Source organism: Desmodus rotundus, chromosome 5 (assembly GCF_022682495.2).
Source record: "Desmodus rotundus isolate HL8 chromosome 5, HLdesRot8A.1, whole genome shotgun sequence".
Classification (NCBI taxonomy): domain Eukaryota; kingdom Metazoa; phylum Chordata; class Mammalia; order Chiroptera; family Phyllostomidae; genus Desmodus; species Desmodus rotundus.
This window is the reverse complement of record NC_071391.1, coordinates 31,584,573-31,612,294: the sequence shown is the minus strand read 5'-3', so window position 1 is coordinate 31,612,294 and position 27,722 is coordinate 31,584,573. Positions and strand designations below refer to the sequence as shown.

Below are 27,722 nucleotides of genomic sequence, written 5' to 3'. Positions count from 1 at the left end.
CAGACTTGATCTAAAGTTGTCTGGCACTAATCTGTTCAATCGTGGGTAACCCAGTAAAGCCCCGTGACTCAGTTTCCTCATTGGTAAAACAGTCGTTATTACCTACCTCACGGAGCTCATCCTGCAAATGAAGAAGAGTCAGCACAATAAGCCCTCTCGCACAGTGCCTGGCACAAAGTGCAGGCTCTGGAAATGTTGGCTATTGTTCCTGTTAATGTATAATTATTAATATTGTTATAGGGTTTTTTCCATGGAAACCTTTTGTCAAGTCTTACACGTAAAGAGAGCTGCTCTGGTACAAGTGAAGCAGAGAACACATAAAAACAGGTTGGCTCAACTCCCCTTTTCCACAATTGCTGTGAACACTCCCTTCCCCGTCCCGGCCCCTCCTTAGCTGTCCCTAAGTCACTCTGTGGAGCCCTGGGAATCACACTCCCCAGGGCTGCGATGGGCTCCTGGCCTCTCGCTGTGTGTACACTCTCGCTCAGAGGCGACCTGAGTCACAGGCTTGCCTTTTTGTTTGTGTTCAGGGTCGGTGGGCCGAAAAATCAAAGAGAAAGGAAAGCCACCTTGGTGATAAGAGTTCTTGGAACCCTTTTGCCTCCTCCTTAGCCCTCTCTTCTCTAAGCCGAACGGCACAGTCACTCTGGCTGCTCCTTGTCAAGAGAGATTGAGGGTCATCCTCATTCTAGTCCTTGTCCTGGGCAAACTACTCTTTCTCAGAGTGCAGTTTGTGGGAAAACTTGAATTCCTTAACACCTGGTTTTTGAACTTCAGTACAAATGACAATCACCGTAGTGAAGTGGGAGATGGCTGGCACTCCACCTCCTTGGGTCCATCCCCAGACATTCTGATGGATAGGTTTAGGGATAGGACCAGCAAAGCTACTTTATTGAATAAGCTCCATAGACCTAAGTTCAACCAACAGCTGTGCCATTTACTGACTGCAAGACCCCGGGGAAGTCATTACCTGCCCAAGCCTTGTGTCAGAAAATGAGTGACTTACAGTAGCAGATCTCTAAGAAGCCTTTCGAGGTCCAAAATTCTGAAGATTTCATCATTCTAGCTCTGGTCAAACCTGTGCACAGCTAGGTAAGATCCTCAGCTCCCTTGTTCTGAATGTTATTCTTATATTAATATAGGCCAAGAAAACATCGTTTTTTGTGGCTACCGTGTCCCAGGGCAGAGTCGCAGGGAGCCTCACTGTGGATGGACATCTTTTTGGCATCCCGCTGTGCAGCCCTGACTCCTGCTTCCTGTTTTCATGTAGTCATTGTGGGCTTTAGTGAAGATGCTTCTACTAATGCTTTTGAAATAAAAGGGAACAGGTACACATTCAGGACGTTTAATGCCCAAAATGCATATGCATATCATGAAATCATTCCACAGCCAATCAGATCGTAACATCGCAGCCGCAGCCGGGGCGGGGACTGAGGCGGGTCATCTTCCTTCCCTCTTGCATAGCTCTCCTGGTTGGTGGCCCTTACTTGCTGAGCAGGTCTCTTCTCTGGTTTGTGTCCTGTGCCCCCTCTGTCAGGACACTGTCTGCCAGATTGCAATCCATAACAGGCTGTTTTCTTAAGCCACTCCATAAAATCAGTTCTCTGGCAAAAACCCACTTGGGAAGCACACCATCATCCCATTATCATTTTGGATATTCCCAGTGCAGGGCAGCACATTAAAGACTCCGCCTCCTGCAGGCAAGGAAACGGCTGGACTACCATAGGCATACCTTGGAGATATTTTGGGTTCTGCCCCAGACCACTGCAATAGAGTGAGTGTCGCAATAAGGCAAGTCAAAATCTTTTTAGGGGGCGGGGGGAGGCGTTTTACCTTCACTTTGTTAAAATTAAAAAAAAAAAAAGCAACATCCTTGAAGCATAATAAAGCAAACCACAGTAAAATGAGGTATACCTCTATTTAGCCCTCTGTTTTCCAAACATATGTGACCCTAGAACCCCTTCTCCCTGTTACAGCCTATTTGTGGTGTTCAGTGGAAAGCATTTTGGTTTAACATTGGTTTGGAGGCTCCTGTCTTGGAGTATCAATCCTTTGCCCTGGGAGGACGTAGGAAGATTGGGCTGGTATCTTAGAGGAGGGGGGCACGGAGTTTGCAGAATTCCTTAGCTCACTGTCTCTTAGAGGGGTGTATTTATAATAGTGTACAACTGCCGCACTCTGCCAAAGAACAGTTAGCTGTGGACAGTGACCTCCTGCAAGAATGAGAAGTGCCCCCGTCAAGTGTTTATAATGTCGCTGAAATTTCATACACCCTTGAAAAAAGAGAGAAGGCTTTCTGCAGCCAGTTTTGTACTTTTTCATAGCCATATATGGTACAAGATAGAGAATTGGCTTGACCAATTACAACAAAAGCTTTCTCCTGAAAGATATTGCTTGGGGTTTTGAACAAATAAATTCAAGAGAGAGAAAGGAGGTATTTCAAGGGTGATTTGGCTTCAAGAAATGAAAGATTAAGACTAGGAACACTTTTTTTAAAGTTATCTTCCTTCAAATGTCAGCCGTCGAGTGTTGCCTCCTTATCCAGCTGAGTGGGAAAATTTCAAAAATGCGTGTTGGGCACCTTTCGAGGTACAGAGTACGTGGGAAGGGAGAGTGAGATTTTAAGAATTTATTGTCTTTGTAAGGCGCTATTGCAAGGTCAAACGTATGCCCAACTGTACACTGATGTTTCCAGCAAGTTTAACCTCTGTTTAGCTTTACCAGTTCTTTACACCATTGAGTGGGATTTAAAAACATACCTTGTGAAACTGGAGAAAAGGTAGTGAAAATTGTGTAGGAAAACGATACTTCCTTATTGTCTTTTACAGCTCTCTAATTACCAACAGAGAAGCAAGTGACTTCATTACCCCTAGTTTCACTTGGTTTTCTCCAGAATAAGCCACAGAAGAAAAAGAATGACCTTGTCATGTATCAAAAAGAAGCACAACTGCAATTGCCCCAGCTGTTACGGGCCTCTGCCCACTTCCTCTGGGGTGAAGAAGTCACCAGGAAAACTGGGACCTTTGTGGCTCAGGCAGGAAAGAGACGACTTCAGTCTATAATGATAGTGCGCTGTTTGCAATCTGCATTGTTGGTTTTGGGTCACGCCTTCACAAGATACTGGGGTATTTGTGTGTGGCATTTGCAGTGACCCGGTCTAGCAAAATTTCTGCCGTATGTAGAAAAGTAAAGCATTGAAAGCATCACAAACATCACCAAGGTTTCTGGTCTTTTGAGTGCATTTAGCTTTGAAGAGAACAGCTAGCGTGGTTAGCCAAGAGGGAAAAGCCAGGCACACCTGATTTTAATTTTGAGCCATATGGATGGATCCCTTGTGAGTAATAGTTTTTATTTGTTTGATTTTTCCAACAACGATTTCTGGGCACCTTTTCGTGTTCAGCCATTCTTGTAAGTAAGCTCAGTGCAACTGGTAACCACAGGGCAGGGCAGCAAGAGTCAGGGACCCCAGAGAAGCCCTGACAGAGACTTACAGCTCTTTATTTTTAATTTTTTAATCCTCACCTGAGGATATGGTTTTGAGTTTTAGAGGTGGTGCAGGGAGAGAGAAAAACATCAAACATCAATCGGTTGCCTCCCTTAGGCGCTCCAGCAGGGGATCGAACCCGTGACTCAGGCATGTGCCCTGACTAGGAATCAGACTGCAAACTTTTGGTGCATAGGATGATTCTCCAACCAACTGAGCCACCTGGCCAGGGCCTTGTGGCCCTTCAGATGAAAAGAGATGGCTTCGGAAGGGTTCCCAGAGGAGATGTCAGGGGAGGTAGACTGGGGGCTAAGGTTGTGAGGTTTTGAGGGGGACAGTGAGGAGTCCCAGTCCAAGGAAACAGCTTGACTAATTTGGAAACGGTGATGCCCAATTTAAGGAGGCAAAGGCTAAGTGGTGTAATTTGCATGCCTGCTAGAGTTTGCAAAAGAGGACCACTAGTCCTTTAAAGCAGAAGTTGCTTATCAAGCTAGAATAAAACAATACTAAGAAGGTAATGTTCAAAACTATACAATTTTGCATGATTCATTAACTATCAAACTAATAGAGAAACTTTACAAAAATTAACCAACATTTATTGAGCCTTTAGTGTATGCAAGGCCTGTGCTAAGCCCTGGAGATAACAGTAGTGAGCCCTTCACCTGGGTAGGCGCTGCTGGTCAGAATTCTGCTTCCTGTAGCCAAATGCAATCCTATTTTTTTATTGTGATAAAATAGACTTAACATAATATTGCCACTTTAGCCATTTAAAAATAACTGTCTGGTTCTGTGACACTAAGCACCTTCACATTATTGTGCAGCATTAACACCACCGTCTCCTGAACTTTTACTCATCCCTAACTGAAACTCTGTTCCCAGACCACTAACTCCCCCCACCCTCCTCCCCTCAGCCCCTGGCAACCACCATTGACTTTCTGTGTCTGTGAATTTAACTACTGTAGGTACCTCTCATTCATGGAATTACATAGCATTTGTCCGTTCATGACTGATTTATTTCAGTTTGCATGCCTTCAAGGTTCATCCCTGATACAGCATGTGTCAGAATTTTTCTCCTTTTGAAGGCTAACTATTCTATTGTTTGGACATACCACATTTAATTTATCCATTCATTGAGCCAAACTGTGTTCATTGTTTATTGTTTCTCCATTGATGGACACTTGTGTTGCTTTCGCCTTTTGGCTGTTGTGAGTAATGCTGCTGTGAACATGAGTGTGCAAAAATCTGTTCAAGTACCTGCTGTTACTTCTTTTGGGTGTTCACCCAGAACTGGAATTACGGGATAATAGTCAGTGTTTAATTTTTCGAGGAGCTGCCATTGTGTTTTCCACAGTGGCTGTGCCGTCTTACAGTCCCACATGGTACACAGGGTTCCAATTTCTGTATGTCCTTAAAAACACTTATTTGCTGTTGGTTTTTTTAAACAGCCATCCTAATGGGTAGGAAGTGGAATCTCATTGTGGTTTTGATTTGCGTTCCCTAATGATTAACGCTGGCGAACATCTCCTCACGTGTGTATTGGACGTTTGGATATCGTCTCCGGAGAAAAGTCTGTTCAAGCCCTTTGCCCATTCTTTTCAGTCGCTGTGTTGCGTTGGTGCTGAGTTAGTTCTAGGGGTTCCTTTCGTGTCTGCATAGCAGTTCCTTATTACGTGTGTGATTTGTGAGTATTTCCTCCCGTTCCATAGCTTGCCTTTTCACTCTGTTCATAGTGTCCTCTGATGCACAAACGTTTTTAATTTTGATGAAGCTTATCTATTTTTCTCTTTATTTTATATTTTTTGTCTGTGCTTTTGGTGTCATATCCAAGAAATCATTGCCAAGTCCAGTATCATGAAGACTTTGCCCTGTGTTTTCTTCTAAAAGTTTTATACTTTTAGCTTTCGTGTTTACGTCTGCGATTCATTTTAAATTAATTTTTAATACGGTGTAAGATACGAATCCAACTTCATTTTTTGAAAGTGAATATCCAGTTTTCCCACCACCACTTCTTGAAAATACTGTCCTTACCCCATTGAACAGTCTTGAAACTCATTTGGCTACATATGCAAAGGTTTATTTCTGGGCTCTCTAATCTACCCCACTGGTCTGTGAGTCTGTCTTTATGCCAGTACCACACAGATTTGGTTACTATAGTTTTGTAGAAAGTTTTGAAATCCAGTCATATGGGACCTCCAATTTTGTTCTTTTTCAAGATTGTTTCGGCTATTTGGAGTCACTCACGATTCTATATGAATTTTAGGATGGATTTTTCTATTTCTTCAAAAAAATAGAAATCATTAGAAATTTGATAGGGATTGAATTAACAGCAACATTAAAAACATTTGTTTATGTAAATCACTATCTTTCCTCTAACTTGGGTATCATAGGAACCTATGAAATTGCAGACACAAGAAGATTCTTGGGGCATATGGGCCCGGAGCACAGCTTCTCCTCACTCTGTGCCCTCTCACTTTCCTTGGTGGTTCTCACGCCTTCCTTCCCTCGCTGCCTGTGCCTCCAAGGGTTTTCTCCAAGAGGCAGTTGGAGAGGAGACAGTGTTGAAGCCCGTGCCCTTAATATTAGACATTGGTCACCACGGTGCTGAGAAAGCCTGTCTCGCCAGGGTCAAGGAATCCTGCAGAACCACTGAGTGGACTGAGTGAGGGTCACGTGGCCTCTGGTCTGGTGGCTCACAGCATGGCACAGAAATTGACCCAACTCTGAAAACAATCCCCAGCCTGTGTGCCTGGAATCTAAGTTCTTTAAAAAAAAACTGGTTTCAATTACCCTAACATATTTGAATGCTCAAGATTGACACCTTGACAAATTATAGGAAATTGCCAACATTTTCCCAGGCCCAGTGATCAGGCCCTTTCCTGGAGATTACAGAGAAGATTTAGGCAGGGACACCTCCCCAGGGCCAGTCTGCAATCACAGTAGGGTGACAGGAGCTGGGATCGGCAGGCTGGGAATATGCCCCCCGGGGACCTGCTAGCATTGGGACCAGACCACCAATGTCTCCCTAACTCGCATCTAACTAAGATGCTGGGGACAGAGGGACCCGAGGCCAGTGTTGGCCCTTGAGGAGGGAGAGAGGAAGAAGTGCTTATTTGTCTGCAATAGTATTTTCATTTACAAAGTATTTTGGTTACTGTCAGGGAGGGTTCAGGCTGGTTGCCAGAAAAACCGAACTTTTCCCCTCTCCACAGGACGATTAATGCTCTCCCTAAACCCTTAAAAAAATAATAAAATAAAAGCCTTTTTCTTCAAAGGCATCCTGTCTGCAGTATTTCAAATGAGACTTTTCCTTCTCGCTGTGGTTTGTCAGTTGGTGGCGGGCGAACCTCGTGAGCTGGACGTTTAGAGCTGAGGTGTTCGGTCTGCAGGGCACGATCCGTGGGTGGGTCAGAGAACCTTTCCGGGGCTGTGTGATCCGTGGTACCCGTTTCCTGCACACAGGAAGAGGGTGTCTTGATATTTCTCAGTTTGACATACGGATAGTTTGATACTTACTGGGTGTGATGTAAAATGTCATTCTTAGTATGTTTAGTAACCAAAAACTTGTTAAAGCCATTATTTTAAAAATGATCTTTGTCTAAACAAGGCCGGGTCGTGTTACCATGTCTGGCCATTCCCAGCGAGATGTCGCACTGAAGTAAGTGTGTGTAAATAAAGCTCTAAAAAGTAGCCGTTTTACATTAGTTTGGAACCTAGTCCTTATTTGGCCTTCTGATTTGATTTATATTTGGTTGATTACATTTTCTAAGAAAATAGGTTTAATAAAACGTAAGTATTTCTTGATTTAATGGAATGTTTCCCCAATGTCAGTCTTTCACAAATCTGTGAACTACTTGTGTTTTTGTTTGCTTCGTGTTTTCCCTAAATCAACATTTAATATTCATGAAACTGCTAATTTATAGATGGGCCAGTTATCTTTCTAAGGTGCAGTAAAGTAAATATACAACTTTTAAAATATAGAAGTGTTCGTCCTTGTGCCATCTAAAGTAACCTCACCTACTCCAGTGGCCCACATACCATTGCTGGCAAAACCCTGATACCCAGAACCTTCTTCAGTGCTTTCCTTCTTTCTCCTTCTTAAATTCTTTGCTCGAACAAAGATGCCTATACATGAGAAAAGAGACAAGCTTTTGGTTATTAGGGAGAGAAGTGCTCTTAGTTTTAAAGAACTCACCCTATCCTCTCCTCCATGCTCGTTTTCATAGAATACTAGCGTTTCTGGATTTACGAGCAACTCATTCGAGGTTGACTACACCTTGATCCAGCCAGTTTTCTCCATTTATTTGTGAACATCTTAAGAGGACTGTGGAGGGCCCTGTCTGAAGCTAAAGAAGCCCCAGTGTGTTACAACACAGGGTAATGATAGAATTAGTGAGTGCGGGCTGTGTGCATGGGCCCCCTGCCCGCTGCGTGCAGTGGGATGTGGTTGGCTGTGGCCCGCCCTTAGAGGGCCTCTTGGAGGCTCACTGAGATTTTAATAGAAATAGAGCTAAAAGGGCTTTAGAGAAATAGCTCATCCTCTTTCTTACAAATGGGGTGCCTGAGGTGCAGGGGGGAAAAATGGCACATCGAGGGTTCCGCCATTTGTTGGTGACAAAGTTTGAGGCTTGGTAAGGAAATTCTCATGCTAGCAACCTCAGAACCTGGTACTAAAGCTTTCCAGAGAAAGAGGAGCAGGCCCCAAGCCTCCATGCCAGCCAAGATCTGAGGTCATGGGTGTAATACTCTTAGGGATGACAGAACTGTGTCAAGTTAACCTGGACAAAACGCCTCCTGACCTGGAGCCCCCTTCACAGTTAAAGGGATTTCTGGCCACGATAGTAAGTGCAAAGTGTTGATGATCTGATCCTCAGGCGCCCTGGTCCCTTGTAGTCCTACTGAGGGAACTTCTGCTCTAGAGCCCAAGTGCAGAGCCATCTCTGGGTGCTACCATTTACAGATGTAATGAGTATCCTTGAAATATCCCCACAATTTCATAACCAGCAGAGCCCAGGCTAAATGCCAAGTGGAAATTCTAAAGCTCTGAATCCCAATCCTGGGTTTTTCCCCCTGAGTTTAGGCTGAAAGTTTTAATAAAACCCTAATGACTAATCACAGATCTTACGTCTCCATTGCCTTAAATGTGACTTGCAAATGTCAAAACTACCAACCAATAATTCAGAAACACTTATAGTCGACCCTTGAGCAACACAGGTTTAAACTGTGTGTGTCCACTATGCATACATTTCCCCAATAAATACTGCACATGTGTCTTCTCTTCTTTATGACTTCTAATGACACATTTTCTTTTCTTTAGCTTATTTTATTGTAAGGATACAGTATATAATACATGTAACATACAGAATCTGTGTTAATTGACTACTTGTGTTAATGGTAAGGCTTACAGTCAACAGTAGGCTATTAGTAGTTGAGTTTTGGAGGAGTCCAAGTGATATGTGATTTTTCCACTGTGGGACTGGGGGTTGGCACCCCTAATCCCCACATGTTCAAGGATCAAGTGTACCGACTCCTTCCTGTGCTCTGGCAGGCTTTGGGACTCAAAGATGAATCGGTGGCGGGCGGAGGGGAGTTCTGTCCTGGAGGAACTCACAGACAAGTGGAATATCAAACCAACCCTAGTGGAGACGTGACGTGACAAACTCAGGGTGACCTCCCCCGTGAAGGTTTCCTGGACACTCTGGGAAGAACTAGTGGATCCCAGTCCTTTGGTCTGTGCAGCCCTTACCACCCTTTACGCGGTTTCTGTGCTGTTTTGAGGTCTGTTGCCCCTTTAGACAGTGAGTTCCTATAGGAAAGCAGCTGTATTTTATGCAACTCTGTTTCCAGTGCCTGATATAAGTAGGTGGCACTCCAACAACCTCTTCTGGGGAGGTATGGACAGTATCCTAGGAAAACACAGAGTAGGGAACAATTCCATCCGATGCAGACCAGGCAGTGGGTTCAGCCTGAGGGTTGCAGGCAATGAAGGAGAAGGCGCGGAGCTGGCATTTGAAAGACAAGGGTTCTGGACGCTGTTTCGGCAGGGCTGAGGAGGGACGAGGTGGGTATCTGTCCTGTCTATGCTGTATGAGCCCTTTTCTTCCACACGGCACTTTCCCGAAGGAGACAAACCTCTTCGGGTAGTCTGCACATTTCACTTAGACAAACCAGCGTCTGTGGAACTCTGGGTCAGCCGTTAGTAAGTTAGTTGTTGGTTAATTTCCAGCTGTGTATGTTAATGGTAAAAATCCACAGAAATGCTACATAGGGCCATTTCTCGTCAAAACCATTTCAAATAAGCTTTATAAGGTTCCAAGGAATGTGTGGGAGCTAAGAAGTCCGTGATTCATGCACGTATGGCCAATGGGGAATGTGCCTAAACCTTCTTTAGGAAAGAGGTGCGTGTCTCTGAATGTGACGTTGTAGTTCCTGTAGAGACTTTGTTGCCACATACCCCCAAAGCCCCCTTTTCCTTAGCACTTGTGTTCTAACAAGTGATAAATGTGTGCATTAATACTGACACCGACTGTCACTTGTTCCTCCCTGCTAGAATGTGAACTGCAGGAGGGCAGGGATCGTTGTTCGTCATTGCTGTATCCCAGGCGCCCAGAACAGTGTCTGGCACATACTAGCTGCTCATTGAATGAGTGACTGCTGATATGAATGAATGAATTCGTTCATTCATTCTGTGCTCCAGACCTGAGCCCAGGTAAAGAGAAAGACAGTTGTCCTAAGAGAAATGGAACTCAGTGTTGGAGGGTCATTGGGATTCCCTCCAGAGAGCTGGCCTCAGTGGCATAGGCTGCGTCCTCTCCAGGCCTCACCTCGGATGTCATAAACAAACCGAAGCAATAGGAAAGGTGGTACCTGGAAAGCTACTCCAGTCATTTAAGTGGGTGTTGTTCACACATACTCTTCATCAAAGGAAGTAGCTGTGACATAATCCCAAAGGAGCGCTGTGTTGGGAGCCTTGGGTTCAAACCCCAGAGATGTTCATTTCTAGCTGCCTGATTTAGGGTCTGCCATTAGCCCTCCCTGAGCCTCAGTGTCCTCACTCAGAGGGTTGGACGGTAATCCCCTCTTTGCCACGCCACTAGCACTATGCCTCCTGCTACCCGGGAGGCCCTGTGGAAGCAGCATCAGGCCTATGGAGAGCCTTGGACAGGCTGGCAGGGTGGGTGGGTTCCGTGAGCCTGTTTTCGAGCCAGTCTCCAGCTCTCCCCAGGAAAAGATCCAGTGACGCCCCGTGAGTTTTGTTAGGGAGGATTGTGCAGCACCCCTCCATCACCACCCCCACCCAAACCCAAATCCCCAGCAAGTCAGGAAGATGTATGTCTTTGAAAACATTGGGAGGTCTGCTTTGGATCACCCTGGAGCTGTGGCTTCCCCGAGCAGCTGAGAGTGAAGGGAAGCCGCTCCTCTGCCCAGAGCTCCCCCCCACCCCCCGCCCCCACACCCGCTCGCTCAGCGCGCGTGTCCCACACAGGGGCTGCCTTCACGCGGCTTTGGCGGCCGTTGACTTTTAAATCATAAAAAGCCGCTCTGTATACAGTTTACTCTGTTGCTAGAAGGCAGCGGAACCAAGGTATTAAAAAAAAGAAGGACAGAAAGAAAGAGCAGAAGAAGCAGCCGTTAATCCCGACAGGCTTCTGGGCACCAGAGCAGCTACAGATGACAAGAGTTAATTAGAAACATGAGAGGTTTAACCAAAAACACTTGTGACAATTGGAAGGATAGCTTCTCTGGTAGGAGGACTTTCTACAGGGCGTTGTTTCAGGAGAAAGTGGCTGCTGCTAGGTAAGTCGTGTCACGGTGACTTTGCAAACGGGGACGTGCACCATGGGGGCTGAGGTGCTGCATCTGTCTGTTCCACGCAGTGGGTGGGCATAGGGGGCGCGTGGGCCCTGGGCTCACCGCAACCTGCCTTCCCTGCCACTTTGGCTCTGACAGCTGCCCTTGCGTAGCAGTTGGAGCCCCAGCGCTCTGAGAGCTTCCCGGCAGGGGCGCTGCCGCGTTCGTGTCTGTGCCATGGGCTGCCTTGGTGGGGAGCAGAACTCCACTGTGGAACCCGCCCCTCCCAGAATAATTCCAGTTCTAGTTTGGAAGTGTGTTGAAGCTTTTCTGAGAACAGAGTCTGGCCGGGGAGATACTCCCTGAACGCCAAGGGGAAAGCCTTGACTCTCAGATAACCTGCGTGTTTTCTCGCCTACAGTGAAGCCATGTGCAGTTTACACTAAAACGTCTTTATTTTAAGTCTACTCCGAATCATCTTTGTAACTCTTTAAAAAGTGCCAAAATAGGAGAAAACTGATCTGTCCTGATAGGACTTAGCAGCTTCTGTGAGTAATTCTTCTTCTGTAAAGATTATACTTGGTTTCCCTTCTTTTCCTAATATATATATTTTTTGCTTGTTCTGTTTTAATGTCTCTGCTACATTGTTTTGTTAAAGTTGGATAATGTTCAGTTGTTCCCATAACCAGGAAACGGTGTTGTAGGCTGAATAATTCAAAACAGTAGATATGTCCTACATCTTTCCTGTAGCACCACCGTGGTGGTGCAGGTTTTAGTTTGTTTCTTTTTCCATAAATGTAAGTGCTTGATTGTGCTTTGTGAGCATTCGATGTTCAGATCAGAGTGCCTCTGCACAGCATACGCCCAGATGTGGGCTGTGCGTGATGGAGCAGGAGGAAGTGAAGGTAAGATTTAACTGCAGGTAGTGCCCAAAGCAGGCAGTAGAGCTGTAAGGTATTTGGGTTTGGAGTGGTTGGCTAAGTAGTCATGGCCGACGCTCCCTCATCCTCAGTGCAGGTCCACAGGTGTAATTCAGGTTTCTGTCTCTTCCCCATCTCTGCAGAGCCATTGGCAAGCCCAGCCTCCTCCCACCCCGGAATGAGCGAAAATGCACCTGCTTCTTTGGAGAGTGGCAGCAGCTCCACCCTTGCTAATTGCGGTGTCTCCTCAGCCATCCCCCAGCCGGGCGCAGCCACCAAGCCCTGGCGCAGCAAGTCCATCAGTGTGAAGCACAGTGCCACGTCGTCCATGCTCTCGGTCAAGCAGCCCGTGTCCGAGGCTCCCAGGCCCAGCCCCGAAGCCTTGAAGCCCTCACCCAACAATCAGAAGTCCATGCTGGAAAAACTAAAACTTTTCAACAGCAAAGCGGGTTCCAAGGCGGGTGAGGGCCCGGGGTCACGGGACACGAGCTGTGAGCGGCTGGAGATTCTGTCTAGCGTTGAAGAGAGCGAAGAGATGGAGGCCACTGGTCGCACGCCCTCCATGGGGGGTCCTGCTTCCAGCAGCCCCAAGATCGCACTCAAGGGCATTGCCCAGAGAACTTTCAGCCGGGCCCTGACCACCAAGAAGAGTTCCCCGAAAGGCAACGAGAAGGAAAAGGAGAAACAACAGCGGGAAAAGGAAAAGGAGAAAAACAAGGACCTCACCAAGAGAGCCTCCATGACGGAGAGGCCAGACCTCAAAGAGGGGCCCAGAGAAGACCCCAGCGGGGCAGCCGTGACCGAGATGCCAAAAAAGTCCTCCAAGATCGCCAGCTTCATCCCCAAAGGGGGCAAGCTTAGCAGTGCCAAGAAGGAGGCCTCAGCCCCTTCCCTCAGTGGAATACCAAAACCAGGAATGAAGAGCATGCCCGGGAAATCCCCAAGTGCCCCTGCCCCTTCCAAGGAGGGGGAGCGGAGCCGGGGTGGGAAGCCGAGCTCGGGGCTCCCCCAACAGAAGCCCCAGCTGGACGGCAGACACTCCAGTTCCTCCTCCAGCCTGGCATCCTCAGAAGGGAAAGGCCCAGGAGGGACCACCCTGAACCACAGCATCAGCAGCCAGACTGTCAGTGGGTCTGTCGGGACCACCCAGACCACAGGAAGCAACACCGTCAGCGTTCAGCTACCTCAGCCCCAGCAGCAATACAGCCACCCCAACACTGCCACGGTCGCGCCTTTCCTGTACAGGTAGGAGCCACCCCCCACCTGCTCCCTGGGCCACTGGACAACGGAGCCTTTCTGGTGGCTTCTGGGCAGGAATCCTTTCAAAGGCAGGAATCAGGGCTGCCCTCTGGGAACATGTAAACCAATAGCTAAGGCTCCAGCGATAAGCTCCTAGTAGGGCGATACTCAGTGTGCTGGAGGAAACAATTAAAACGGCAGGGTTTGGTGCGGGGTGCGAGAGGGCTAAAGAGAGAAGGTGAAACTTGAGCTGACCCAGGGTGAGGAGCTCACCACGTCCCCAGGACGCGGGGTCATTTCAGAGGTGGCAGCAGCATGAGCAGCCCTGTGAGGTGTGGTTTGGTCACACCCCACAGGCTCCAGCATCGGTCCTCATGCATCCTGAATGTACTTTAAAACGTGAGAGAGACAGACACCGCCTTGCTGAACACCTGAGGCTCCTTCTCATAGAGGCGTTTTTCTTGAGCTTCCAGCCCCTCCCTGTTTCTTGCCACAGCACACCTGTGAAGCATGTTTCCAGTCCCTGCTGTGTGCTGGGATGTTAGGAGAGAAGAGGGTGAGGGAGAAGGGGGGGAGTGGGGAGGAGGGACCGGTGCTGGGAGAACAAAAGAACCCAGGTTGTGTTGAGGAGACAAGCCCAGGTGTTTGCATCTGACTGTCCTTCTGTCTGTTATCTGCCCCTCAGTCTCTCTCGTCTCTGACGGTAGCACTCCCATAGGAACAAATGTGGAGCCAGGTGCTGCCTGCCCTGTGTGGCTCTGGCCTCATGAGGTTCCCTGGCTGCTCAGCGCACACGGCACACCTTTGCAGAATGCAGACGCTGGCTCCGGGTGCCACTTGATACGTGTGCATGAGTCCTCTCCCAGGGGATGGGAGCTCCCCCAGCACTGGTCCTAAGGAGGCCTCAGAGCTTTGCTCACGGCCGTCAACTTGATCCTGTGCTTCGGGCGTGTCGTGTCTTTGACCGCACCGCACAGTTGAATGATAACTAATACTTCTGCATAGCAGAAGGGGACTGAGGATTGAACGATTGGGTATCACATTCTAGGCACTCATTTTACAGCTTCTACCCTAAGTACATACACATACCCAACTGTACATACACACTCAGACACCCGAAGGTGTGGCTGAGTACACTGGCAGTCACACGGAAGTGTGAGCGCCAGCACACGTCTGCATGTAAAATGCCAATGCACATATGCACACGTGTATTTACAGAGCTGTTCATATGCAGAGAGAGCTGTTCCTGTGCAGAGACTCGGGCCCCTGGCCCTCTCTCCCTGCCTGAGTTGTATCGTGAGAGATCGTTACCATTCCCGCCAACAGCTGATGGGACTGACTTGAGTGATTTCAGAGGAAAGCCAGCCAGGTCCAGCCAGTGAGGGAATGTCAAGCCTTGCCTCGTCCCTCTTCCCTTTTCCTCTGCTTACCCTCCCCTTTACGGAGGGTCATGCCAGAACTTTTGAACTGGGAGCCAGTCATCTTATTAAATCACGTCATCAGCTCAGCTAACAGTCCTGAGAAGAGTGCCAAGGCTCAGCGAATGACTCAGCGCTCGTCTGCACGCACAGCTTTTGATACAATAGTTCTCTGAACCATGGAGGCAACTGAAACGCTCCCCGTGAAATGTTTATCATTCCAGTAACATTCGTAGTCTTGAGGTAATGCATATTCAAGCACCTGTTTACAGATTCTTGATTTGCATTTTCAAAATTAAAATATATAGTCGTTGTTCATCATCAATCCCATACCCCCCCTTTTTTGTCTGTAATTATTTCAAAGATTATAAAATATTTAACCTTTTTTAAAAAATGTCAAGCTTTTTTTAACGAGAGGGAAAACTCTGTGATAAAGAGCAAGTGTCTGACAAGTAGGAGAAAGGAGGAAATGCCACGGGTATCTACAAAGCCCCACATACAGCTTACCCTGTCGGATGTCCTCCTGCTGCGCAAGGTGCCTTTGCGCTCTAGGTGAGCCAGGGAAGAGGCCGGGAGGAAGCGCACTGAGCTAGGAGTCAGGCTTCCTGGACTCTGTCCTTGATGCAGCATCCTGTGTGGCCTTGGCACCGAGACTGTGCAGAGGCCCCGCTAAGAGCTTTTCATGCCTTAGCTCATTTCCTTATTCCCACATTTCCCTGAGCTGCCTACCTTTTCAAAATCCCCATTCTATAGCTGAGCAAAGCTGAGGCTTAGAGTAATTGAATAGCTTGCTCTAAGCCACAGAGCTCGCAGCCAGAAGAGCTAGCCTTTAAGCCGAAGGCCGTGTGAGGAGAGAGAGTGGTGTCTTGGCTCTGCAAACCACGGCGTCACTCTGAACCTGGTTGTCCCCGTCTCTAAAGTGAGGAGATGGGACTAGGTTACGGAAGTTGTTAGAATGGTGTAGACTTCCTTTGTGCTCTAAAACGCTCTCTCAAGTTCACAGCTCACTGTATATAACCTGCCCTGCTCTCTCCAGAACCTCTCCATGTTAGCGATTTAACCAAGGGATACAAGGAAGATCAATCATTTAGAAAATTACTCAGAATGAATTGTCCTCATCAATTTAGAAATAACAGTGTCACTGTTTCTGTGTCAGACCACATGGGATTTTTGTAGCAGCCAGGAGAGGTCCCTGCTATTACCTCTGTAGAGGTGAGGGCTCTGCGGTTCAGAGGTGAAGGGGCTTCCTTACATGTGCATGGTTATTAAGTTACGGAGCTCCTTCTGCTGCCCAGCATCCTTCTAGACCTAAAATGTCCTCATTTATCCATTCGACACACTGATCCTGCCTTGACTGCCTGCTCAGCATATGAGCTTAAGCAGATGGAGTTCTTCTGTGTGCATGTCAAAAGAACCAGTCTTTGCCTTCAGAGCTCTCACTCTAGCTCAGGAAAGGCTTCTTAATTACATCACATTGTCACACAGGCAGACAGGCTTATTGGGAGAATAAGGAGGGTGGGCGGAGCGATCAGCTGGCAGGGGGAGGCTTCCAGGTCAAGAGGACATGGGAACTGCATCTTACAGACAGATTAGGAGCAAACTAAGGGAGAAAGAGGGGCAGGGCCCTCGGGCAGGAGTCACAGTAACTACAAAGACAAATGGCTAGGGGTGTGGTATAATCTGGGGATGGAGAGAAGCCAGCTGTGGGTGGCGCCAAGGGCAGAGCTCTGTGTCCAGGGCAGGAGTGGCAGGAAGGGGCTGGAAATGAAGGAAGACTTGTGTGATGTGGGGCATCTTCTGCCACCATAAGGAGTTTAGACCTTAATCTGTGGGAAATGCGAAATGATTAGAGGCCTTTCGTCAGAGGATGATGTGGTCATATGGGTAACACAAAGATCAGTGGAGTATGTGAGGAGTGGACCGGACCTAGGAACAGTCTGGAACAGAGGTCATGAATTCAGGTGCCTGATTGGGCCTCCAAAGGTAGTATAGATGGGGGTCTCGGGAAGAGCAGGATTGTGGCAGTGGGAACACCACACCTCTAGGGGGAGCGGCCACCACTTGGCACTGGTGGGCGGAGCTCAGTCTTCCCAGACTTGCTTGCTTTTTACTGGGGAAACCAGAAGTTGCTCAGGGTGATTCCTTGTGTGATCTCCTGATTTTTAAATGTTGAAACTAATTCAAAAGCTTCAAATTATTATTCATACCAATCAGAATAAATCGCCGGGCTGGTTTTGACACCTGGCTGCCATTTACAGCGCCCCCCCCCCCCTCCACCCCTCCACCGGAGGCAGTGTGCCTGTTTACACAGCACTCACAGGGCCTGGGCAGAGATGGTGAGAGCCTGGACTCTGGCCAGGGGATGGAGAGGACCCCTGGGAATATGAAAATCCTTTAAAGATAGAGACGGCCAGAAATGGGAACTGATGGCCTGGGGCCAAAGGGAGGAAGAATAGATGGATGACTTGAGGTGTATCAGCATATTCCCCACATTTAAGAGAATTCTCATTCTTGGCAAACGCTTTCTTCACAGAGAGTGAAGTCTGGTTGAATTAGCTCAGGACGCTAATGAATTCATAATGTTACACCCAGGGATGCGCATCTGAGTGTAGTTACGCATTTGCATGCCATGCCTAAGTGAACAGAGGTGGTTGTGGCAAGAACACGGTGCATGAAGCAGTTGCCTCAATTTGCTTGACAAATAAGGGCATGGAGAAGGTTTGGGGAAGTACACATTTCAGTCAAGTGTTGAAATAATGATCAATGAAACCTTTCATGTCAGGAGATCTGAGCTCTGAATCAGAGACCTGGAGGGCAAACACACCTGCTTGGCACGCAGTCTCGACTGGTTTTACAGTCACCTTTTCAGAGAAGCCATGCCAAGAGGATTTCGGGGGGAGGGGAAATGGGGGCCGTCAATGGAATCATCTTCTGCTTGACTTGCTGGTGTTGCTGGTTACTTGGAAGTTGCTGCTTGGCGTAAACTAAATGATTCAGTCTACCCAGTACTCCCGGCATTTCGCTGGCCAGAGCTAGTGCCCTGATGGGGATTCAGAGGAGCGGTCCCCAGTGACGGATGGCAGCCCCTCCAACTGGGTGATGAATATTTCATCTTTTACAGTTTGGTGGCTCTCTCTGCATCTAGGACATTGCTCCACACGCGCTAATGAATTATTTACTGTCAGTCTGCCGGTCTGCTCCATCCTAAAGCTCCTTGCTGGAGGAGGTGATGGGGGTGCTATGGAAACATCACAGTGGTCCAGATGTGCGTGTTACCGTTTGTGACAAGTGTCTCTGCTGTGGTTTGTGTGTGAAGGTCCCAGACAGACACCGAAGGGAATGTTACTGCTGAGTCCAGCTCGGCGGGCGTGAGCACGGAGCCCAGCCACTACGCCAAGAGCGGACAGCCTACTCTGGAAGAACTCGCCGGTGAGTACGCAGCCCCAGAAACGCTGTGCCCGTCATCCGTGCTGTCTCACCACCTGCGGGAAGGGCACAGACCCAGCCTGATTTGAAGTTGGTTTACTGTGGCATTGATCGATGAGCTAAACAAATTTATTTATTTTTCTTATCATTTTCTTCCCTTTCCTGTTCTCTCTCGCACACAATCTGTTCCTTCCTTCCCCAAACTGTAAATAAGTCTCTTACCTGTTGGCAAATCGTCTTTTAAGGTATGTTCCATTTCATTCATACAGGGGCTGAGCGGCTGACACTTAGGTGTGAATCACCTGGTTCACGCTTCAGAGAAAGTCACTTTCCAACAAGAGTGGGCACTCACAGTGTTGACCTGTTCTTTCCTCTGTGGAAGCACCAACTGAACACTGTTCTTAGCATCCTCTATTAATTGGAGAGATTACAGCCTGCTGCTTTCGCCAAAACCAGAAATAAATAAATTCTAGTTAAGTATAGCCCAGACCATGATGATTAAAGGGGCGTTATGTAAAAATATAAAGTCCGCAGTTGTCATCCGTTGCACAGATGTGTACCTACTAATGCTACCCTGTCATACTCCCCACTTAAAGCACAGAAGTTAGCCTCTGAGTTAGCATTTCTACTGCAGTGCTTCCTGAGTTTCCACCTTCTCGGTCTCTCTTCCCCATTCCCCAGCTCTGCGCCCTGTGTTCCAGCAACGTCTCACATGGGCAATGATGGTAAACTGTACAGTTAGCAGTGGCTGTGTTATTCTCCTACCTTGCCACTTCCAGAGTTGGGTTAGAAATTGAATCTGTGTTTAAAATTTGTGTATTAGACTGGCTGTCTGTGACCACATCATTTTCACGGCCACGCTACAGCGGCGGCATTGGTCTGCAGCCCGGATGATCGAATCCCACCCGTCTCACCATTAGCTCTCGTGCTAAATTAAGAGGATCTGAGCGATGTAACCATTTCCTTCTGGTTCTGCTGACTGGGCGCTCTGATGGGGCAGAGAGCTTTCAAGCCATGGGTAACTGTCTTACAGTAGTTCAGGGCTCCACATTTGGCATTGATTTTGCTTCCTTTTCTCCAGGGTTGGTAGCTCCCTTGCACATGAGGGCATGGATAGCTCAGGGAGAGGGCCAAGAGAAGGGTGTAGAGTTCAGCTGACGGCTCAGGTCTCCACGTGCATTCCAGATCATGTTCGTAAGTACACACACCAATAAAGCAAGGCCGGTGCCTCCCAGCCCGGCGTGCCTCAGATGTGCGTCCCGCGGAGTAGTGTGGATTCGCGTCGGGCACCGAGGCTCGGGAAAATTCACATTTGAAAAGCAAAAGCAGCAGCCAGAGAACATTCCACATAACCCTTCAATGTCAGAGTGACAGATTGCAGCCTGTGATCCTTTTCCCATTTCTCCTTTTCTCCTCACGTCTCCTCTGCCTCAGGACTGTAACGCCAGCTAGGAGCTCAGGAAGCCTGAGGTGCTGTCAGTTGCTTTGGGGAGCAGATAGGGCAGCCAGCTGTGCCTGATCAAGCACTCTTCTGTGTTAAGCCGAATGGTGTTGGTGGCTAATGAAAATTTCTTAATCAGGGTGACTTGTCTTTACATTCAAGCAGTAGGACTCATGTGTGTGACTGTGGTGAATTATTTTATGGAGACGCTGCATTGTGGCATGGGGTTGAATTTAACTTATCTGTAACTGATCCCTTGAAATGACAATGAATGTTGGATATATTTAGCAATGGACATTCATGAGGCTATTTGATCAATTGCTTAGTTCTTCCTGTGCTTGTGCAACCAGGCGGACTTTCCCATGGTGCTCGGTCATTTACATAGCACTACAGTTAAGACCTGCCTCTTGGATTGTAGAGTTAGAAGGAACCACACACTCCCGTTTGCTTCTTATTCAGCCTTCGACTCCCTTCTGTCATTCACTGATGAATCATCTTTCTGTGTCCGCTTGGGTATTTCTTGTGACAGAAAGATTATTCCTTCATTAGGCAGCCTTTCCATGTTTTTTGGCTTTAATGGGTAATAGAGTTCTTTACCCTTACATTTTTAATCCCTGGATATAATCCAGCCTCCGGAAGCTCACAGACAACTTTGATCCTTTGCCTGTAGCAGCTTGTCCTTTAAGCCTTCTTTTTCCAAGTAAAGATCCCAGGTTCCTTCCATGTTCTTTTTATAACACCATGACATCCTCTAAACCCAGCCCTGTGGGGTCAGAATGTGCAGTGTTCTCTCCGTCACGGCTGATGACTGGAGGGGGGGCTGCCCTTGGCAAGTGCGAGAGCCACAGGTAGACATAGAATAGCTTAATTTTTATAATCTCTTTATGTGAGCTGAAAGGATCCTGCAGTTCCCACTAGAGCATGGTTGTATTTTTAGTTTGTGCAGGCTGAGAGGTGGTGGGAAAATCATACAGCCAGGCCATCTTTCAAGGAGGCAGAATTGACAGTTCAGGATGTGGTCATCTGTGCCAGGCAGGCGGATTACTAGTGTGCATTTCTGCGTCGCTCTTGGCATCCGGCGTGTATAGGGCTCTGGGGGAAGCGAACATTTCCCAGCAGGAACCATGCCTCCTCAGGAGGGGACCTGGACAGTCGGCTTCAGAGAGCCCTCCGTTTGTGCCAGGACCTCCTCCTCACCCTTCCAATGGAAGGGTTTTATCCCCATTTCACAGATGTCCTTCAGAAGAGTGCGTGACTTGGCCAAGGTCAGGAGGCTAATCTGCAGCTGTGCCACGATCCAGACCTTCACCGTCAGAGTGCAGAGTCAGTGCCCTTTCTTCAGCCTCCACTGACCGAGCATCTGTTGGGCAATAAAAATTTCTTGAACACTTGCAGACACAGGTGGGGGCTACCGAGCGTAAAGGTGGGGAGACAGCATTCCATCTCAAAGACCCTTGAATTTCCAAAGGAGAGTTAACACAGGCAACCACGTCATGAACAGGAATGTGGATGAACAAAATAATCATTACGCTCTTTGTAGTATGATTAAGCTAATTAATGAAGGTAATTAGCTTCATAGTGAATGTTCACGGCAGGGCCCAGAGCTGTCCAAAAGATCACTACCTCTGTTGGCAGCCTTACACGGATAACATGTGGCCAAACTGGCAGCAGACTTATTTAACTGTGGCCCAGGCGATTAATCAGTTACGTTCCTCCAAGGCCAGTAGGAGAAGGGAGACCTCCACACTGCTTTCATTCAAAAACACATACCTACGTGTATGGATTTTAAAGAATTGGGTGGGAAGTACACGTTTGACCACTTTGCAGATAAGAGAAAAAAAAATAAATGCCTTCCAAATTTCTCTTGGTTAGAAAGAGGGAGAAAATGGAAAACAGTTGCATTTGCAAGGGTAGAGAGTTTGCTATAGCAAATTTCCTCCATAAAAATCGCACAGCTACCATTTAGTCCATTCCCCAGCCTGCAGGCACCACCATGCTGAGGACAACCTAAGGAAGCTGCCATCTGTCTCAGAAGGGAGGTTCAGTCTATGACATTTCTTAGAGCCTGTTGCCCTACTAATGACAATTGCTGGAAGTTCTACTTAGTGTCTGATGTAGACTCCACTTGCTGCTGCCCACGAGGACTATGTTCTCTGGGGAGATTTCTTTTAAAATGTTGCTTCACACTTGAAATGATCATAGGCTTTTAAAGATCCTTGACTGTGGCCCTTGAGTCTTCTCAGCACTCCCCGAAATTACTCTGAGGGGAAGATGTTTGATTCCTGCCATTGTTACTATAGTTACTCCCCTGTTCCTCCTGGACACTTGTGCCAGCTTGACCTCTGCTGGGCCACGCATTTTGTGGAGAATCTTGCCCAGAGAATGGAAGTCCCTTGTCTCCCAAATGAAGCCCCGAGTCTTCTTGATGGCTCCCTGCTCTACAGCACCAGCGGGCGTGAGTTCAGTGCTTGTGGTGGGCACCGTGTTTGGGATCTCCAGCCCCCATGCCATTTAGTCCCCACAGCTGTCCCTCGAGGTCAGGACCGTTTCTGTCCTTGCTTTCGGGTGGTGGCATCTGAAGGATGGAGAGCGCCAGCACCTTCCCCGTGACCACACATCCAGTGAGGAGAGGAGCCAGAATTTGACATGACGTAATAAAGAAAAGGCAAACCTCTCTCTGTAGAGGTATTTGTGGTTAGTAAGCACAGATCTTTCAGCCACTCCAAGTTCCTTTTGTAACACAGGTCCAGGGGACAGCAGTACGCGTCACCCGTGGGTGAGAAAACAAACTGCCTCACCCACTTTTGCACGGGCAGAAAGCGATCCCTGGGAACCAGACCTGTCCTGTGCGTGTCTTCATTGGAGGGGGTGTGCCAGCGTATTTATCTCAGACCAGGTTCTTCGCTCCTCCCACCAGCCAGACTTCACTTATTTCAGGAGGGACCTAAAGGGAGAAGGAAGACTTCTCTCCTTGGATTTAACACTTTCCTTTGGGCATGCATACATTTGTTCATTCATTCTTTCTTTCATTCGCTCATTCTCAAATCCTTCTTAAGCACCCATGGTGAACCAGGCCCCTGGCGTGGAACGTGGTTGAATCATGGACACAATTACTGCTCCCGTGAAGTTCATCATCTGTCTGAGAATTAAAATAGTCTTAACCCTTGTCTTCCCAGGCGAAGACCCTGAGGCTCGGCGACTGCGGACGGTGAAGAACATTGCTGATCTGCGGCAGAATTTGGAGGAGACCATGTCCAGCTTACGGGGAACTCAGGTTACACACAGGTACTTGAAGTGTGAATCTCTTTACTGAACCAGCTAGTAACTCGATTGTCACATGGCTTCTCCTGTGTTTGTTCATGCCACTAGCAAAGTGATTTGGCCCAGAATGGTATAAATAACCTTGATTGCCAAATGTGCGGGAATTGACAAAGAACGCCATACAGTGTGCAGAGGAGAGGTAGAAGAAGCAAGAATTAGTATAGACAGATTCCTCCCCTAAGCAGGAGGTTGCTAAATCCATTCAACAGGATATTTTAGGCGAGCTCTGTTTAAATTGCACTTTTGTGCATTTTCCAAAACTCTACCGTGCTGTTGAAACGAGCAGGTGAACTGTATTTGACCTGTGTGATAAAGTGAATAACTTGAATCCCTACCCGGTCTTCTGATACACAGCACTCTGTAATGGTGTTAGTCACGCACATCTATAAAACACGTAAGGAAATATTTATAAAAACGTATGATCGTGTTTAAACAATGATTTAGTTGTACGAAATCTAGCATTACCTTGGAAACATTTATCAAGTTGTTTTCAGTGCTGGGCAAGAAGTTGAAAAGGATGCAACCCTAGGACATATTTTTGTGATTTTGGCAGAATCAAGATTTATGGTTTCTGCTTGGCTTTGGTACCCAACGCCAAGTCCTCGGTACCTGCACTGATCTCCCAGAGCCTCCTTCACTTCTCCGGTTTCAGCCTCTCTGATAAACGAATAAGCAAGGAGACCGTGGGGCAGATCGGGATTAAGCACCATGGGTTCCATCTTACACAAGACCAGGGCCCAAACTTAGGGGTCCCCAGTAGGGGGAAGGTAAGGCCACTTGCAGGGTTGCAGGGAAACAAAAACAGTTGAGGCGCCACACAGCTTGGTTCTTCCAGAGGACAGCGAACTTGCCTGTGGTATGAGGCCCCTTAAACCTTCAGCTGTTTGATGGCGTGGAGCCAGATATTGGACCCCGGAATTAGGTATGAAACGGACTGACTGGGGGTTACAGCAGTGTGGTGCTTTCCTTGGCTTGGACTCGGATGATGACAGTGACAGGAGGGACAGCTTCGATGGTTTCTCCTGCCGGAACGGCTTCGCCCTCTTTGCTCAGCTAGGGGCCCCAGTGCAGCTCCAAGGAGGTAAACTGATGGTCTTGACCGTGTCGGGGTCAGAAAGACAGGGGCCTGCTGCCAACAAGCCTTCCCGACGGTCAGGGGCCAGCCTGGCCCCCTGGCAGGTGTGGGCCCATGGGATTTGATTTGTTACCCATGGGACTTGATCTCAAGCCTAGGCATGGACCACTCTCTTCCAGTCTTTTGCCCCAAAGTTTAGTTGTCATTTTGCACAAAATCTGGGAGAAGCAAACGTGTCGGGGAAATGGACCTTGGAGAGTTAGAAAATCAAGGCCCTCCCCACATGCTCGGGCAGGAAGGAGCTGAGGAAATGAGATCTGATATTACCAACGTCCCCGGGGACAGGTGCACCTGCCTTTGCAAAGGAGAGCTGTGATGTAGCCTCCCGGACGAACCGGCAGGTGGCGCCCTTACGCTCACTGTTACCCGTTCCCTTCCCAGGTTAGAAAGATTAGAGTAAAGATAACTCCATCAGAGTGGTGGCAGTGGGGACCTTGTACCATGCTTTATTGGGAAAAGTCTCTGATGGGCTTTCCGGAATGTTAAGTGGGTGTACATCTCCCTCTTTTCGGTTTAACAGAGGGTGGTACATTAATGCCTGTCATTTGATCCTATTTTGTATATGGAAAATAGTTCATAATTAAAAAAAATTAAAGAACATATAAACTGCAAAGGACTCTAGGCACAGTAGGGTCTAACAAGGCGACCTTCATGTTTTTAGCACACTAGAAACCACATTTGACACCAATGTCACCACGGAGATCAGCGGACGCAGCATCCTCAGCCTGACAGGCCGGCCCACTCCTCTCTCCTGGAGACTTGGCCAGTCCAGCCCCCGCCTCCAAGCAGGGGACGCCCCCTCTATGGGCAACGGGTACCCGCCTCGAGCCAACGCCAGCCGGTTCATCAACACCGAGTCGGGCCGCTATGTGTACTCTGCGCCTCTGAGGAGGCAGCTGGCCTCCAGGGGCAGCAGTGTCTGCCACGTGGATGTCTCAGACAAGGCTGGGGATGAGATGGACTTGGAAGGCATCAGCATGGATGCCCCTGGCTACATGAGTGATGGGGACGTCCTGAGCAAGAACATCCGCACGGATGACATCACAAGCGGGTGAGTCCTTCGAGTTTCTTTCTTTTCACAGAGCCAGAGAAGGCTTGGCACGTGGGCTGTTTTTGGTTGGTTGGTTGGTTGATTTTTGCCAGGGCTTTATTGAGGTTCTCTAGAGCAGATCAAACTGCCTACGTGACTTTCTGCTGTCCCCGTCAGAGTCCGAGGCTGCGTGGCGTGTCGGCAGTTACTCCCTGGGCAGTTCTAGCAAGGCTCCCCTTGTGGCCGGAGTGACACTTGACAACAAACCGTGTTGGGTCAGTTCCTTAAGCCAAACTTTGCACTTGGGGTAGAATCCTGACCCCTTAGCACGGCCTGCCGGTCCCTTGGGATCTGGCTCTCAGGTCTCCTCGTTCTGCAGTCTCCTCACCCCTTGCTTCCCCTGCTGTAGCTGTTCCTTTGGTTCCGCAGTCTCATCAAGCTCTTTGCTGCCTTGTGGCCTTTGCACCATCTCTTTCTCCACCTGGATTTTATTCCCCAGATCGTTGCATGGCGGGTTCCTTCTTGCTGCTCCGCCAGCACCTCTTTGGAAGGGCCCACCTTGACCGTTCAACTTGAAGAAGTTTATGTGGCCTTGCCTTGTACCCTGTCCTCTCCATCACCCTGTGTTACGCTCCTTTGAAATCTTACCACTACTTGAAATTATCCTGATTATTTGTTTGTATTTTATGGTCTCTCTATCCCCTCCGGTTTGCAATAATGAGCTCTGTGAAGCAACGGCATTGCTTGGCTTGTTCACTGCTGAATCCCCAGTGCATTGGACACATAGGAGCTTATGCATATTGCTGAATGAATGAACACATGGGTCTGTAGATGAGAGAAGAAGCCCAGCACCACCACCCCCGCCGTGCTGCAATGCTCCGTACGCCATGATGGGGTTCTCCTCCTGTTTTTAGCTCTACTCCAGGTCACTGTGTAAACTGAAGGCACATCTATTTATGCCACTTGCCTGAGACTTCATCTGTTAACTTGGCTTTTGCAGAAGTTTTCCCAAATCTTTCCTTGCTCTAGCATTCTAGCAGTCAAAATTATAGGTAATAAAAATCAGGCCTAAAACTCAGGCCACACCCTGGCTAGTGTGGCTCAGTGGATTGAGCACCAGCCTGCAAACCGTAAGGTCCCTGGTTCAATTCCCGGTCATGGCACATGCCTGGGTTGCTGGCCCCATCCCCAGCTGAGGGCATGCAAGAAGTAGCCGATCGATGTTTCTCTCATGCATCAACATTTCTCTCCCTGTCTCTCTCCCTCCTTTCTCTCTCTAAAAAGAAATTAATAATCTTAAAGGGAAAAATAAAACCTCAGGCTACTCATTTCCATGAACAGTGACCAAGAACCCATGGGTGAGTCTATTTCCATAGTTGGGTAGTAGCTAGCTCTCCCACTGCACACCAAGCTCCATGCTAGGTGCCGAGTGTATGTATAACCTGGTGTTGCACTCTCAGCCGTCCTCTGAGGTAGGTGGTATCGTAACCCCGTTTTATGGATGAGTAAACTGAGGCTCAGGAAGGTTCAATAACTTGCCCAAGGTCCTGCAGTGGTTACGAGACGGAGCCCTGGGCTAGCAGCTCCAGAGCCCTGTTCCTTAACCGCTGCGCTCCTCTGTCTTGCCTGGTATCTAATTGGTGCATTGAAATAGCACAGCTGCTGGACTTTATTTCAAAATTGATTTACTTTTGCGTAGTTCTACCTGTCCGACTAGAAGTGTTATTTGACTGAATTAAAAGTTTAGACATAGAGGTGCTTTGGCTTCCTACCTAGTACTTTTAGAACCATCGTGTACTGAAAACTTGGAAGATAGGAGCCACCAAACCCTTACAGTATAATACATTTCTGCCCTCCAGAATGACTGGGGAAGTTAATGGGTCAATAGATTAAGTGATCCAGTTAACTTAGAGCATCATTTTGGGTTTCTAGTTCTTTGTAAACATGAATATAATAACACACACATTCCTAAAATTGAGTTGCATGTAATTTAATCTTTTTATTATTAATTAGATGACTTTAGGTACTCAGCATGGCCTTGGGGTTATCATTATCAGATCTCACTGTAGTTTTGAGATTTCTGTATCCTGTAATAGAGTTTATTTTATTGCTGGGTCTGTCTTTTAATCCTCAGTAGATGAAGGTCAGTGTTGATTCTGAGGTAGTACTGACAGTTTCCACAAGGTGGAGATATTGAAACACTCGAAACTGAATCTCAGTGATACCACAGCCACACAGCCCTAGTTTCCTTGGCTGTCCCAGCCGCGGCCTTTAGCCTGCTGAAACGCACCAGTATTTACATTTCAGTTCCTGCTTTGGGAAGTTTACATTTTTTAGCAAGTGAGATAGCTCTCAGAGCAAGTGTAGATAAAAGTGCAGACATGTAAGCAAACCACCCAATTATTGAAACTAGAGAACTCTGGCCTGGTTTTTCTTCTTTCATTCCTTTTAATGCAGAAATCTACCTCCAGCAGGAAGAGAGATAGCCCAGATGGCATTTAATGCCCCTTCGACTTGTAA

The 27,722-nt window shown here is 47.9% G+C and overlaps 1 protein-coding gene across 6 annotated transcripts in view; it reads left to right on the top strand.

Annotated features, from left to right (window-relative positions):
• Positions 1-27,722, top strand: part of NAV2 (neuron navigator 2) — a 679,412-nt gene that overhangs the window by 510,151 nt on the left and 141,539 nt on the right. For all 6 annotated transcript variants that reach the window (XM_024558786.3, XM_024558785.3, XM_053924021.2 and 3 more), the window contains 4 exons: positions 12,336-13,437; positions 18,166-18,278; positions 22,893-23,001; positions 24,834-25,223. In XM_024558786.3, the coding sequence (XP_024414554.2) occupies positions 12,336-13,437; positions 18,166-18,278; positions 22,893-23,001; positions 24,834-25,223 (1,714 nt within the window). The remainder of the gene's footprint in view (positions 1-12,335; positions 13,438-18,165; positions 18,279-22,892; positions 23,002-24,833; positions 25,224-27,722) is intronic.